This window comes from Anabrus simplex, chromosome 1 (assembly GCF_040414725.1).
Source record: "Anabrus simplex isolate iqAnaSimp1 chromosome 1, ASM4041472v1, whole genome shotgun sequence".
NCBI classification, from domain to species: Eukaryota; Metazoa; Arthropoda; class Insecta; order Orthoptera; family Tettigoniidae; genus Anabrus; species Anabrus simplex.
In genome coordinates, this window is record NC_090265.1 from 516,240,041 (window position 1) to 516,256,867 (window position 16,827).

At 41.5% G+C, this 16,827-nt stretch overlaps 2 protein-coding genes across 2 annotated transcripts in view; one reads left to right on the top strand and one right to left on the bottom strand.

Annotated features, from left to right (window-relative positions):
* The window catches only part of LOC136868694 (zinc finger protein 665), a 94,355-nt gene extending 80,854 nt beyond the window's left edge, over window positions 1-13,501 (bottom strand). Inside the window, exons 1-2 of the mRNA XM_067144793.2 lie at window positions 13,295-13,501; window positions 12,672-12,801 (exon numbers count right to left, since the gene is read on the bottom strand). Of these exons, the coding sequence (XP_067000894.2) occupies window positions 12,672-12,781 (110 nt within the window). The 5' untranslated portion in view covers window positions 12,782-12,801; window positions 13,295-13,501. The remainder of the gene's footprint in view (window positions 1-12,671; window positions 12,802-13,294) is intronic.
* A 186-nt stretch (window positions 13,502-13,687) lies between these two features.
* Window positions 13,688-16,827, top strand: part of LOC136875467 (mesoderm induction early response protein 1) — a 37,235-nt gene continuing 34,095 nt past the window's right edge. Inside the window, exons 1-2 of the mRNA XM_067149044.2 lie at window positions 13,688-13,855; window positions 14,103-14,234. The gene's annotated coding sequence lies outside the window, so the exon portion shown is untranslated. The remainder of the gene's footprint in view (window positions 13,856-14,102; window positions 14,235-16,827) is intronic.

The following is a 16,827-nucleotide window of genomic DNA, read 5'->3' on the forward strand; positions in this document are numbered from 1 at the left end:
GTTATATGGTCCGGAAGCCATATCCTTTCAAAGCAACAAGGCACTCCGGAGTTCCCATTCCGTAAAGGGCACGTTATAATCTTCTGAAGTGTGAGTAGCAAAACATAGATGATAGAAGTTCTACCTCTCACTTCAGAGCAGGAAATCAGGATGGTAATTACCAGAACCAGACACATCTGTGAAGATTATTAGCAACCATGGTGGATTATAATTTGTTTTACGTTACACTGACGTCTTATGGTGACGATGGGATAGAAAAGGTCTAGGAGTGTGAAAGAAGAGACCGTGGCCTTAATTAGGGTACACCCCCAGCATTTGCCTGGTGTGAAAATGGGAAACCATGGAAAACCATCTTCAGGGCTGCCGACAGTGGGGTTTATTATTATTTATTTTCCACTAATTGTAGTTACAATTTAGGGATGGTGAATGGAGAAAGGGCATAGCCCCACATACTCAAAAGTGCCTCCATCACCACTTAACATTATAATATACAAGTATACAATTACATTCTACATGGTGTTCTTATATACAGTTACCGTATTTACATAGGCATATTTACATAATACTCACAAGATCTGATCAACATTCAAGTAATTCGACCTATTATTTGAACCTACTATCTCCCAAATGCAGGCTGACAGCTATGTGACCCAAACCAAACCACGCAGCCACGTGGTAGATGGATTAGCAACGATTCTGTCTGCATTCGAAATTTCCAGCACAAAGGAGGGTCCTTATATGCTCAAAATGCATTGGAACTGAGTCCACACTTGAGATGACTGTATGTGCCATCATGGACGACACATACAGTACATTTTCTATGCAGCTTTCTTATTCTGTCAAATAAGAACTCGCACCTTGGTGCAGAGTTTCTTAAATTTTACCAAGATGGTCACAGCAGGGCACCTTTGGCAGTGCTTTATGAGTGCGACATCCCGCTTTTAAAGCTGCTGTATTTCCTTCATTCCACCAAGGAATGAGTTTTCATGGAGGAGTCCCACAAAAAGACGGAATGGACTCTTCAGCAGTAGCAAAAATAACTTGTTGATATAAGTCATATCATTGTCTCCGCTCTGGCTACCTGAGTCATTACAGACAGCTAGGTCAATCAGCATATTTTGAAATCCAATGGGAAGGAGTCTCGATGGACTTCTGTTTCAACAAAGTAAGAACAATGGGGAGAATGTTCCATGTGCTACACTAAAGGTGTTGGTTCCCCTGTATTCAAAATGCATAGATCCAGCTCTCCTATCAAATTCTCCAACTCCCTGCCTCTGGAGCAAGGCATTTCGGAGCTCCATAATACATGATGGACGTTAAAATCCTAATAGGAGGAAAGGATGTGGGATATGATATATAAGGTCAATTACTTTGTTGATATTCAGAGGCTGGCCTGGTGGGAAATAAACATTACAGATTGCAGTCATGACAGGCAATGAAACATGTACCGCTACTGCCTCCAGCTTGGTTTTTAGTGGAACTACTTCGCTGTAGGTATCAGGACAAGTGATGATACCAACGCTACTACAAGCCCAGTTAGCATAATACTCTTCTTTCGAGTATAGACTAAAATATCTCAAGACCGCCTTATGATCTGGTTGAAGATCAGTTTCTTGAATACAAACTATACTCGCCACAAACTGATTTACACTGACTGACAGAGCAAATGCAACACCAAGAAGGAGTGCTTCGAAAGGGACGAAAGTTAGGGAAAAAACAGAGACGGCACGGACGAATAATTGATGTTTATTTCAAACCGATATGCAGGTTACACAATGCGCACGGCATCGACTCAGTAGGATGTGTGTGGGCGGGCATTATCCTGCTGAAACAGAGCATTGGGCAGCCCCTGAAGGTACGGGAGTGCCACCAGCCGCAGCACATGCTGCACGTAGCGGTGGGCATTTAACGTGCCTTGAATACGCACTAGAGGTGACGTGGAATCATGCGCAATAGCGCCCCAAACCATGATGCCGCGTTGTCTAGCGGTAGGGCGCTCCACAGTTACTGCCGGATTTGACCTTTCTCCACGCCGACGCCACACTCGTCTGCGGTGACTATCACTGACAGAACAGAAGCGTGACTCATCGGAGAACACGACGTTCCGCCATTCCCTCATACAAGTCGCTCTAGCCCGGCACCATGCCAAGCGTGCACGTCTATGCTGTGGAGTCAATGGTAGTCTTCTGAGCGGACGCCGGGAGTGCAGGCCTCCTTCAACCAATCGACGGGAAATTGTTCTGGTCGATATTGGAACAGCCAGGGTGTCTTGCACATGCTGAAGAATGGCGGTTGACGTGGCGTGCGGGGCTGCCACCGCTTGGCGGCGGATGCGCCGATCCTCGCGTGCTGACGTCACTCGGGCTGCGCCTTGACCCCTCGCACGTGCCACATGTCCCTGCGCCAACCAACTTCGCCACAGGCGCTGTACCGTGGACACATCCTTATGGGTATCGGCTGCGATTTGACGAAGCGACCAACCTGCCCTTCTCAGCCCGATCACCATACCCCTCGTAAAGTCGTCTGTCTGCTGGAAATGCCTCCGTTGACGGCGGCCTGGCATTCTTAGCTATACACGTGTCCTGTGGCACACGACAACATGTTCTACAATGACTGTCGGCTGAGAAATCACGGTACGAAGTGGGCCATTCGCCAACGCCGTGTCCCATTTATCGTTCGCTACGTGCGCAGCACAGCGGCGCATTTCACATCATGAGCATACCTCAGTGACGTCAGTCTACCCTGCAATTGGCATAAAGTTCTGACCACTCCTTCTTGGTGTTGCATTTGCTCTGTCAGTCAGTGTATTAACCTGGGAGGAGGCGCCCCGTGGTCTTTCGACCGCAGCAGTATTTTTTTGTTCGCCAGCTGTTAAGTAATTGTTGTATTGCTCCCTCACCGCAATCATATCCTACTAGGAGGTATTGGGTAGCACATACAGCATTGTCAATCCCTCAGTCATGATTGAAACTGTAAATTAGTGGGGCTTTTGACTGGGTGTATCCTGTGGCGTACTGAGTTTCTGACATTTATTTTACTGCTTATTCGTGTATTTTCATTGTTTTGTTCAGTTAGTGGATTGTATCTTTGAATTCATAATGGATCAGAAAGAACAAAAAAGAATAAATAAACTTGAGAGCACTGAAAAGGAGGAGACATGGAACGAAGTACCAGAAAGAGAACAGGGCAGATTTCACCGGAAGCTTTCTGAAGATGTTATCAGATAAAATTACGCAGGTGTTTCGGAAGAGGAAGCAGATGATGAAGAAGATATGTTTGAGGCCAGTGATCATAATATGGAAACTGAAGTATCAGCTGAATCTGACGGTGACAGTGAAGTGCTGTGAGTAGTCTACTGTAGGCCCTCAATACACTGGAAGAGATGTCAGACTAAGTGGGATGTACATAGCTCGGGGTCATACAAGGAGACACAACACTGTAACTCACATGCCAGGACCAAAAATTCTAGGACGGCATGTTACTTTACCTTTACAGTCATGGCAGCTGTTTTTTCTTAGGAAAGTACCATACAAAAAATGGTTTCATACACAAATTTATGGATTCAACAAAAAATTACTCATGATCTCATGATGCTACGGACATGAACAGTGCAGAGATAAAAGCAATGATTGGGCTACTTTACTTAGTACATGTGCTGAAATCATTACACTTGAATCTAAAGAGAGTCAAGTTTTTTCTTCGTGCTGTACGATTTAACAATATCCATACAAGGGCAATAAGGAAAGAACTTGATAGTTTTGCTCTGATTAGGGAGCTTTTCAAAGATTTTGTTCAGTGCTGTAAAGACAACTTTTCATCAAGTGACTATGTGACTATTGACGAAATGCTTCCAGTATTTCACGAGCAGTGTGCGTTCAGACAGTACTTTGCCAATAAGCCGGTTAAGTATGGTTTGAAGATAGATGTATCGACTGATGCTAGAACTTTCTACACACTAAATGTGGAGATATATGCTGGAGAACAACCTGAACGGGCTTTCCGATTAGACACCAGTGGAAAAAGTGTTGTAGAAGGGCTAGTTCAACCTATAACCAGAACTGGGTGAAATGTTACAGTCGACAACTGGTACACTAGTGTTCCTCTTGCTTCCAGTCTTCTTGCAGATCGGATTTATGCTGGTGGGTACAATAAGAAGAAACAAATAGGAAATCCCAGCATTATCTGTTGAACTAAAAGAAGACCCATAAAAAACAGTGTATTTAGCTTTACGAGAATTCTCACGCTACTGTCGTACATTCCAAGAAAGAACAAGGTCATGCTACTATTGTCTACTTTCACAACGATGACAGCATTGATGAAAACTCTGGTGATTCAGTGAAGCCAGAAATGGTGACATTTTATAATTTAACCAAAGGGGGTGTACATGTGGATGAAATGAAGAGTACCCACTCTATTTCAAGAGTTGGCAACAATTGGTCACTCACCCTGTTCTACACAGTATTGAATATTGCTGGCGTGAACAGTTACATCATTCTATGAAGCAAATCTAACTCAGCTATGACCCAAAGAAATTCTCTGAAGGATTTGGGCAGAGAACTGTGCCAGGAGTATATGCATTACCGTGTGACATTCAAAAACATTCCTCGAAAGTTGAAGCAACATCTGGAAGAGTTTCCTGGAATCAAGCCAGAAGCAGTGCTGCTGTCAGCACGAAATGAAGCTCCAGAAAGGTGTGCATTTCGTGACAAAACGAGACACAGGAAGACCAAGACAACGTGTGCGAAGTGCTCTAACTTCATCTGCAGGAAACACACTGTCTTTTCCGTTGTCATTTGTGCCACAGGGAATCTTTTTTTTTTTTTTTGCTAGGGGCTTTACGTCGCACCGACACAGATAGGTCTTATGGCGACGATGGGATAGGAAAGGCCTAGGAGTTGGAAGGAAGCGGCCGTGGCCTTAATTAAGGTACAGCCTCAGCATTTGCCTGGTGTGAAAATGGGAAACCACGGAAAACCATCTTCAGGGCTGCCGATAGTGGGATTCGAACCTACTATCTCCCGGATGCAAGCTCACAGCCGAGCGCCTCTACGCGCACGGCCAACTTGCCCGGTCCACAGGAAATCAGGAAAATAAATGTGAAGAGGAGGAATTATAAAACCATTACCATTCACTTTGCGCATAATGTGCCAGATGAGTGTCACTCCATGGTTCTTCGTGTCTTCCATCAGCTCATCATCACTATTCAAGATCAGGTTGCAGTGGAAGATGATTTTTTTTTTTTTTTACAATTTGCTTTACATCACAGACACAGATAGGTCTTTTGGTGATGATGGGATACGAAAGGCCTAGGAATAGGAAGGAAATGGCCATGGCCTTAATTAAGGTACACACCGGGCGAGTTGGCCTTGCGGTTAGGAGCGCGCAGCTGTGAGCTCGCATCCGGGAGACAGTGGGTTCGAACCCCACTGTCGGCAGCCTTGAAGATGGTTTTCCGTGGTTTCCCATTTTCACACCAGGCAAATGCTGGGGCTGTACCTTAATTAAGGCCAAGCCCGATTCCTTCCCATTCCTAGGCCTTTCCTGTCCCATTGTTGCCATAAGCGCTATCTGTGTTGGTGCGACGTAAAGCAAATATTAAAGTTAAAAACTTTTTATTACCACCTATTCAATACAAAAATAATGCACTCAATTATTTATAAAATAATCATGAGGTACATTGGTTAATAGGACATGTTTCATTCGTCTTTGCGAACATCATCAGCTATAAATATACAAAGCTTAAGGTCAGGGCCCTGAGTTCACTTAAATGGTTAAAAATGTCGCTATGTTAAAAGAATGGTAAAGCTGTGATAAAAGTGGTTGTATAGTACTAAAATTAGACTGTAACACATTATACAGATTAGCATCAAAAACTTTTCATAAAGTACAATGAATATTAACAATCTGAGTAAAAGCAATCATAAAGGTTGTTAAAATAGAAAAGATGTAATAGTAGACATTAAAAAGAACTTCGATGTTTGAAGCGTGGATTAATTGTGGAGTTGTTGGGAATAAACTTGAAGTTTGAAATCATGGTTTTGGCGATACATTCCTCTGCTAGGCCACCAAATGTTAACTTGTTAAGGACAACAACTCGATCGCCAACAGCAAAGCCTTCACTAGCAGCAGTGGATCCCACCTCTGTAATCTTGCCACTTACTCCATACCCTGGCACGTAGGGAAAACTTGGTTTGAAATCATACTCTCCATTAGCAACCAAGTAATCTGATGTATTCAGGCCACAGCATCGCACCTTCACTCGTACCATTTCACTCTTAATTCAAAGTGTCCACATTTTCTCTTCTTCAGAGTAGCACGTCTTCTTCAGAAAAATACTGTGCATGAAGCATACTGTCACGCATAGTGGCATCTGTTGATAGGAGACAGGATTACTCAAGATCCGTTGCTAGTTAGACTCATCATCTGTTTTATCACAGCTTTACCATTCTTTTAACATAGCGACATTTTTAACCATTTAAGTGAACTCAGGGCCCTGACCTTAAACTTTGTATATTTATAGCTGATGATGTTCGCAAAGACGAATGAAACATGTCCTATTAACCAATGTACCTCATGATTATTTTATAAATAATTGAGTGCATTATTTTTGTATTGAATAGGTGGTAATAAAAAGTTTTTAACTTTAATACGATCTAATTATGAGATTTATCACATGTAGTAAAGCAAATAGCCAAAAAAAAAAGGTACAGCCCCTGGTGTGAAAATGGGAAGCCACAGAAAACCATCTTCAGGGCCGCCGACAGAGGGTTTCGAACCCACTATCTCCCGGATGCAAGCTCACAGCTGCGCAGCCCTAACCACACGGCCAACTCACCCGGTAGTGGAAGATGACTCAGCAAACCAGATTCAAGGATTTGTACTATTCCACTTTAATGGGAATTTTGCCAAAGTGGTCGAACTTGAGCAACTGATCAGTCTGAGCTGTGGTGTGAGTCTTGAGCAGTAAACTACCATTTCATAGTTTCCTCAGATTTTCAAGTTCTAGACAGCTTCGATGTGTCTGTTGGAAAGGATAGATTTAACCATCTTGAAGTCATGCCCATCGGTTCTGGTAGCAACCAGGAACCTAGGGAAGCTGGATCCCATTATTTCACACTGCGCATGTTCCGATGGGGTTGCATTGCGTAGGAAATCAAAAGTTAAAGACCTGGGTGGCAGACCACCCAGGACAGGATTTTGACGTTTGGAAACTTTGCCCGAAAAATCCTGCCCAAACGCCACCCACTTCGATCGGGGGCCCCTGAAGCCGATCACGCAGCCAAGACAATACCCGCCTGCACAGAAGGTATTGGCCAGGGTCCAATGTTAAATGATGCCTTGGACAGGCTGACACTCAACTCCCACTCCTCAGTCCTATTCCACTACTGTTCGCCACGGAGACTTTGGGCTGCGGAGCTTCTTCCCTGGCCCGGTTTTTCTCTTCTTAGCCAACCTGATCACCTCAGGCTCCTCTAATGTACCCATATTGATGGCAAGCTTCACAGGACAGCATATCAACATTAGGCACTAGCAATAGAGCTCCCGACCACAAATCATCCATATAGGCATGTACCCCACAGGATGTAGAGAGTTTATACACTCAGCCATTCGGCTGTGTGGAAACATGTATATTCAGACGGATACCAGGTACAAGGCATTCACACTCGACAAGTTGTGGATAACCGGGTGAGTTGGCCATGCGGTTAGAGGCACGCGGCTGTGAGCTTGCATCCGGGAGAAAGTGGGTTGAATCCCACCGTCGCCGGCCCTGAGGATAGTTTTCCGTGGTTTCCCATTTTCACACCAGGCAAATGCTGGGGCTGTACCTTAACTAAAGCCACGGCCGCTTCCTTCCAACTCCTAGGCCTTTCCTATCCCATAGTCGCCATAAGACCTATCTGTGTCGGTGTGGCGTAAAGCAACTAGCAGAAAAAAAAAAAAAAAGTTGTTGATACCGTATGGGCTTTTGAGCGTAGTTGCACAAGTAAGAAGCCCTTCCCTAAGCAGCATGCATATAAATTTTGATCCGATCTACAATTAAACCTCGGGACCAATTGGCACATCGTCCTTTCAGCTGCCTTCTACAACAGACAGGGTTTACCTGAGGATGTATTCAAACCCTCCCACTCACAGAGGGTTCAATTCACAATTTCAATGCCCAAATACATCTTCGCACTATTGCTGGGTCAACAAATTTAAGGAATATAAGTTAACTGTGAGTAAGAAGAAAACAGTAGCAATGAAATTGAGTAGAACACCCAACAAATGTGACCTTAAACTTCATGGAGAGAGAATTGAATGTGTAGAAAGCTTCAGCTACCTTGGAAGTATTGTACTGAACCAGAGGAGTGCTAAATTGGAAATCCAGAACAGAGTGACAAAAAGTTTCACGTTCTTCTATTAAGTACGAAATCTAGTGTGGGACAAAGCAGTTCCCGTAAAAGCCAAACAAACAATGTTCAAATCTTACCTCCTGCCAATCATGACATATAGGTTGGAGACATGCAAGTGACCTGTACAATGGAAGAAAGACTACGCATTGCACAGTTGAAATGATTTGAGCATGTGCAAAGGATGAAAGAGACTAGAACCCCCAGACAATACTTGGAAACGGCAGGACCTGGAAGGAGATCTGTTGGACATCCCAGCAGAAGATGGCTGGACCAAATAAATGCAGACCTTATCGAGAAAGGAACAACACTGCAGGATGTGAAAGGAGAGGAACTCTATAATGACAGGAACCGATGGAGGCATATTGTCCACAAAAGTCCTACCAGGCCCGCTGGAAGGATACCCAGATGATGATGAAGAAATAAAATTTGATCGTCTCCATTTTTCTTTTTAAACTGTACAAGATAGGCCTTATTGCGACAATGGGATAGGAAAGGGCTAGGAGTGGGAAGGAAGTGACCGTAACCTTAATTAAGGTATAGCCCCAGCACCTGCCTGGTGTGAAACTGGGAAATCACGGAAAACCATCTTATGGGTTTCCAACAATGGAGTCCTCACCTACTATCTCAAGAATGCAAGCTGATAGCAAATGGATTCATTATATACCCAACAATTAGATTTGAAACTGGAAGAAATCAGCCAGAAGAGGTAAATCCTGAAAATAAAATTTACGAGCCAACAGTTGAGTGTTTCAAGGAAAAATATAATCTGAAACATCTAGAAGTAATATGACTTCTAATAGGGTTTTGCGGTGTGGTTCCTAAATTCTCTGAAGCATTTCAGAAAAAAATGTCCAAACCATTTTAGGTTCCTGAAGCCGTTCGTTATGTCGGGGGGGTCAGGTTATTTACTGCCGCCAAACATGGTGGCTGTGCAGTCCATTCCATTACTGCAGCAAAGTAACCAGCCAGACTAACTTCTTGTTTGTTTAATAATATATCAATCTCCATCCCACTTGATAATGGTACAGTGAAGTTATGAATGTGTAAAGATGTAAATAAATTTATTTTTTGAGCAGTGTAGGCCTAATTCATTACTCATCTTGAGTAAAGAACTGGTGAATTTCATGGGGGAGACAAATATAGCCACTCTTTGGCTGAAATGAAATAGAGACAGACAAATAGGGAAGCTGTGATTCTTAAGGATATAAAGGAATATATGGAAGAATGAAGACAGCAAAATGAGACACATGGATGAATATAAAAAATATTATTTTCTGGGCTTCTAGGCTCTGGAGCTTTGGAGAAAGCCTACCCCTTGAGAATGCCAGGCACAGTTCGCAGTGAAACATTGGGAGCTACTAAATCACTTTGACCATGGCCTACAAGCTTTAAAAATAATTTCTAATATATTCTTCGTGATGTTGGCTGTGGAAGCTTAAGCTGTTATGTGAGGCAACAAAGTTGCTGAAGACAAAAGGAAAAACGTAGAATTGTTCACAGAGGAAATACGAGCAGATCTGAACTGTCAAAAGACAATATATACATACATTTTAAAGAACAAGACAACTGAAAATGTCAAGACAAGATTTGTGATAGACAAAGAAGGACCGGGCGAGTTGGCCGTGCGCGTAGAGGCGTGCGGCTGTGAGCTTGCATCCGGGAGATAGTAGGTTCGAATCCCACTATCGGCAGCCCTGAAGATGGTTTTCCATGGTTTCCCATTTTCACACCAGGCAAATGCTGGGGCTGTACCTTAATTAAGGCCATGGCCGCTTCCTTCCAACTCCTAGGCCTTTCCTATCCCATTGTCGCCATAAGACCTATCTGTGTCGGTGCGACGTAAAGCCCCTAGCAAAAAAAAAAAAAGACAAAGAAGGAGTATCATAGATCGTATACAAATCCAAGTGCACATGAGATCTGAATTTGGGTACTACAAGTACTACCAGAATTTTAATTGGACAATATTGAAGGTCTATAGGTACAGTCATATGTCCTCATAAATTCTATAAAGATCAATCAATACTGATCTGCATTTAGGGCAGTCGCCCAGGTGGCAGATTCCCTACCTGTTGTTTTCCTAGCGTTTTCTTGAATGATTTCAAAGAAATTGGAAATTTATTGAACATCTCCCTTGGTATGTTATTCCAATCCCTAACTCCCCTTCCTATAAATGAAAATTTGCCCCAATTTGTCCTCTGAATTCCAACTTTATCTTCATATTGTGATCGTTCCTACTTTTAAAGACAGCCCTCAAACTTATTAGCCTACTAATGTCATTCCACACCATCTCTCCGCTGATAGCTCGGAACATACCACTTCCGTTGCAAGTGATTAATATCATTATTGATCCGTATTGAAGATACTATATGTAGGATGCTTATTATGTCACCTATTCAATACATTAGAAATTTTAAACATTTAGGAATTTATTATTATTTCCATAAGAGACATGTTTCACCCTTCTTTGAGGGCATCATCAGTCATAATACTACCCCAAGGCATAAATCAGGTAACTGATTTGTAATTAAATTGTAAATATCGGTACTAAGATACAAAATTGACATATTACAATGGGAAAGGCAAGAGAAACAATGTTCAGTGATGATATAGATAACATATCAGCCATTGGCTGTAAATATTATCAGAAATTTACATGTAAATATTACTGTGTAGTTGCCCTGTCAAACTGTGAGCGTCAACCAATGGCAGTAATTATTGTTATGAACATTAGTGCCAGACACTTTATACCCTTTCTCCCCAAACTGCTTCCATGTAAATATATATATAAACATTATAATTTCCTATGATTTTCTAATAGAGTAGCGCCAATTATTCTTCGGACCACCACTGCTGGACACTGCTAAAATACCCTCTGGTTTTACACATTGGTGCCGACTACTGTGTCTATAAATAAGTTAATATAACATTGTTTTCTCAATGAACACTGTTTCTTAATGGAAATTTTAGTAACGGTTACCAGCATTTCTGATAATATTTACAGCCAACGGCTGATATGTTATCTATATCATCACTGAACATTGTTTCTCTTGACTTTCCCATTGTAATATGTCAATTTTGTATCCTAGTATTTACAATTTAATTACAAATCAGGTACCTGATTCATGCCTTGAGGTAGTACTTTGACTGATGATGCCCTCAAAGAAGGGCGAAACATGTCTCATACGGAAATAATAATAAATTCCCAAATGTTTAAAATTTGTAATGTATTGAATAGGTGATATAATAAACTTTTAGCATCCTACACATACCACTTAGCTGGGCAGCTTGTCTTCTTTCTCCCAATTCTTCCCAACCCAAACTTTGCAACATTTTTGTAACGCTACTCTTTTGTCGGAAATCACCCAGAACAAATCGAGCTGCTTTTCTTTGGATTTTTTCCTGTTCTTGAATCAGGTAATCCTGATGAGGGTCCCATACACTGGAACCATACTCTAGTTGGGGTCTTACCAGAGACTTATACGCCCTCTTCTTTACATCCTTACTACAAAAACTTAACCGCTGATACCAACTAACTGAGTGCTGATGGAAACATCCCAACATTAAAAGATCTAGGCTCGTCTAAAGAGGATAAATTAAATGAGAGACAAAAGCAAAAGGCTAGATTCAAGTAGAAAATAGTTGCACTGGGAAAGAGTATGACCTGTATTTTTTCCTATTATTTGCATTACGTCGCCCTGACATTGATATGTCACATGGAAACAATGGGATAGGAAAAGGCTAGGTGTGGGAAGGAATCAGCTGTGGCCTTTATTAAGGTAGGCCTACAGCACCAGCATTTGTCTGGTGTGAAATGGGAAACAACAGAAAACCATCTGCAGGGCTGCCGACAGTCAGGTTCAAACCCACAACCTGTATTAGTGAAAAGATATGCGAAAGCCAGAAGACAACCATAAGAAAGCAGCAGTAAGACCATGGCCGTTTCCTTCCCATTCCTTGCCCTTTCCTATCTCATCGTCGTCATAAGACCTATCTGTGTTGGTGCGACTGTAAAAAGAAACAAAAAAACCCCTCAATGAGAGTGTCCACATTTCAACGTTTGTAACTCTGTATTTCAGGAAAGTAAATTTTAATGAAATAGATCAGACTTCTAACAAATTACAAAGTGTGTTACATTATAGAATTATACAGAAAGGGATGGCAAATTCTAACAATTCTGCTAAGGTATACAGGCTATTCAGAAAACATATGTAGGCCTACTTACTATAACCTAATATGAGTTACTAGCAGGGTCTTTAAATAATCGCATGCAGAACTCACCTTTCTTCATGACTAGAAATTGTAAAAAAGGACTTCTCGGGACACGAACTACTAGAGTTGTAGCAGCCTCGTACAATACAAGTAAGTGGTGATATACTACTGCCAACCATTCTGCAAACAGCCAGGTATCCTGAAACAGACTGGGTATGATCATTGTACTCAAGATAAACCATCCAGGTAAACCAAGCAGAAATTGAAATGAAGCCACAGTATCGTTAGAATGAAAAAGTACCAAGAAAATATGGAATGCTAAGAATTGTGTGTAGCAGTACAGCTTAATATCGATGAATAGGGTCCAAGTATTTTTCAGTTTTGAGCTGCAGAAGAAAAATATTGTGGTACCCTTAAAGTGGATTTTAGCAATGAATGTGCAGCTCTACAAATGAACGAAACACAGAGAGATGTAAAGACTTGAATGAGTCAGTTGTGAGCTAATCAAATACGTGGATATGAAGAAAGAAAAAGAAACTACAAGCAGCAAGTTGAGGCAGCCCAAATAACCTAAAATATCAAAGGGCATTAAGTATAAAACAGAAAATAAGTAAATAAGGTTTCTAAAAAGTAAAAAGAAAGTTTTATAAACTCTATAGTGAAAGCTAATGGAAACAGAAGCAGTAACTCACTGAATATTTCGTATAAGTGCTTTACAAAGTAACCTATCTTGGAGAGTAAGGGAATTGGTGTATGCCGATTTTATTCACGTAGCTCATCCATATAATTGCTATATATTGGTAAGCAATATCTGTTAAAACTCCACATGTTATCTTATTCCATTATAGGATTTTATGAAAACTTGTCACAACAAGCCCTATACCATAACACGTACTATACAGTCTTTGATAGGAGTTGGTTTATTTACGGTATACATAGAATATATATAATCGGTGGACGGACGGACTTACCACTGGACTATCGACTATTTATGTTTAGCGCGAATTATATTCCGGAATGATTTTATATTAATACTTGCGCCTACGGATATATACATAATTAGCTACGTGTATTGAATGTTACGTTATGACAGGCGATAGATTAGATAATACAATTTTGGAATTAATAAAATATGTGCATTTATTCCATGAATACAGTACGTGTTTGGAACGTTTAGAAGGCGGTGATAAAAATACAACAAGGTATCTGAAAGTTTATCTATGATGTGAAGGGCATATTTCAGCATAATTATGGTAAGAAAATGGTTATTTTAATTTGTAATAATAGAAACTGTAGATAAAAGAGTCTGCAAAGTAACTTGTACCTGTTTCAGGATATTGGTACTGTTTCGCTAATACGTTTACCTCTTTGTTTATTTCCTGTTGGTGTCTTGGAGAACACATTCTAACCTCCAAAACTAATTTACACTGAACAAATGCTAATGAGTTATATCTAGGAATTAAGATTATCTGCGTTTTTTAACGATGCTTTTAATTTTAGTTGTTCATCAGCGTCAATCATCTCCAGTCGCAGAGAGACTTGCGAGGGACTACCAGATGACTGAGTTACGTCCAACACATACTATTTCTAACAGCCGTTCATCTCAGCCTGGCTTCCCATTGAAAGAAGTTGGTCAGTAATTATTGTGGCAATTTAAAAACAGTGTGTTACAGTGATTCTTTGCAGCGATTTGTCAATTATATTTATGCCTAATGAAGAATATTTCTGATGCTAGATTTGACGTTTCAATGAACAATAATTAGCTGTAAGGAAGTAGGGCCTACTCTACCAATTTCTTAAATTCATTTTAAATAAACAAACCGTGGCTAACCAAGTGTTATTTTCAAAACTCCTTTCAAAGTATACCTAATATTTGTTTATTTATGTACCGGTATTGTTTTCTTCATGGAGGTCTCTCAGGTTACCGTTTAAATGTACGAAGATAAAAGGGTAGAAATGTAGAATCCGCCCCTCAAGGATTATAACATAATATGTTAGTTTCAATGCCGCAATTCTTATCTAGAAATGATTCTGATCATTGCTTTACTTCTCGTAGCCCAGTACTCGCTACATTCAGCTGCGCATGGAACGACTGTCGTTTGTTTACACGCTCACGGCCTTCTCGGGAAAGATGTTGTGAAACGGTGCTCAAAACTGCCAACCTCTGTACTGAGGAACTAATGAGTGAGGTGCTTTGATAGCTGGTGGTGGTGATTATTGTTACACGATTGGTCTGGACTGGTTCTTGCTGTGCTGACGGTTAGGATAGGATCTGGACAAGACCATTGGTGTAGACGGTTAGAAGCCGTGAAGCGGCCCTAGCCCCTAGTTTCATGAGGAAACACGATTGGTCTGGATGGAAGACAATTGGTCTGGATGTTTAGGATTATTGCCGTGGACAAGACCATTGGTCTGGACGGTTAGGATTCTTGCCGTGGACAAGACCATTGGTCTGGACGGTTAGAAGCCGCGAAGCGGCCCTAGGCCCCTAGTTTCATGTGGAAACACGATTGGTCTGGACTGGTCCTTGCCGTGCGTACGGTTAGGATAGGATCTGGACAAGACCATTGGTCTGGACGGTTACAAGCCGCATTGTTATTTTACATGGTGTTTATTGTTTGTGCTTTTATTCAGCCGGGATTGGTAACGCAATGTATTTATCAGCATTGATGAAAATGGCGTCACATATCATTCACGTTGACCAATGAGAATGCAAGAAGCTACTTTAGCCATGGATGATGGCAGCTGCTGCTCTTTATTAGGTTATAAAAGTAAATATACTTCTGGAGGCAGGTTGGTTGGTTCCTAGACATCGCAATGAACACATCTCTCCTCTAATAGGAATTCCAAGTAAGATTCGCATTATTTTCACTTCCTTATAATGTTATAAACATTAGGCTGCGGGATGTAAAGTTATACCTGATTCTGGAGGAGAGACGTGTTCATTAAGCCTGTCGGTCCAACCCACCCGCTCCTAGAAGTATATTTATTTTTATAACCTAAAGTAGTGGTCCAGGCGCCATTATCCATTAGTGATGGGACATTCGATTCATTTTACTGAATTGATTCATTTGATTCCGTTCACTTTACTGAATCGATACAGTAATCCGAATCACGGCTCATTGGTCACCGCTCCTACTGCATCTGTGTAGTATGTGCTGGTAAGACAGCAGCAACAGCATTCAGTGCTCGCAGCTGCCATCTGGTCTTCATACTATGAACTCCTTTCTTAGAAAAAATGCTAGTTACTCTAATACATCGAAGGTTTCCGGCGACGCAGGGTGGGAAAGGTTAGGATTAGGAACGTAGCAGCCATGGCCTGAATTAAGGTACAGTCCCAGCATTTCCTGGTGTGAAAATGGGGAAACTATGGAAAACCATCTTAACTGCTGCCGACGGTGGGATTCGAACCCACCATCCCGTGAATGCAAGCGCATAGCCACGCGATATTAACTGCACGACAACTCGCTCAGTCATTTTTGAAAATATGTATTTTTCTATCAGCTGAGGATTTTTTAATCGTCATATTTTGTATAGGCTACCCGAGATGTACAGTAGCCCGCTGGTTTTCTGATTCAACATACTGTTATTGTGTCTGTTCACATATGATTGAAGTCTTGTTGAACGATGTGACATATGAACTGAGAGAATACTGAGCCGTTCTTCCCAATATAAAACAGGTACTTTTGAAAGGTCATGAGCATGACTCTTAGTCATAGGGCAGGCTAGAGTCGAGTTTAATTGTCAAATGTCAACTAAGTTATAATACTAAGATTCATTAAACTAATAAATAGTATAACCTAATAGCCTACCTACTTACTAGCTACTTCAGAATTATGTAGTGACTACCTTTTTAACACTGCAAAATAAATCCATCTATTATTTAAACCTCCCTGTAAGAAGAGGACAGTGAATGCAAATGGGTATTATTTTCAAATGAGCTGAGCTCGAGAGTCCATTACAGCATACGATTCTTTCAGTGTAGCATAGCTCACTGTATGTCTTGCTGCAGTGACCCGATAAGGAGCTGTGTGTATCATGTGTCTCACTGAGCCGCGCTCGTTCACGATTCTTTCGATGTGCCATGATTCACTGTCTCGCTGCAGCGGAAGCTCGGCTTTCCGCGTGTCCAGTGAGCCGATAAGGAGCCGTGTGTATCATGTGTCTCACTGAGCTGCGCTCGTTCACGATTCTTTCGATGTGCCGTGATTCACTGTCTCGCTGC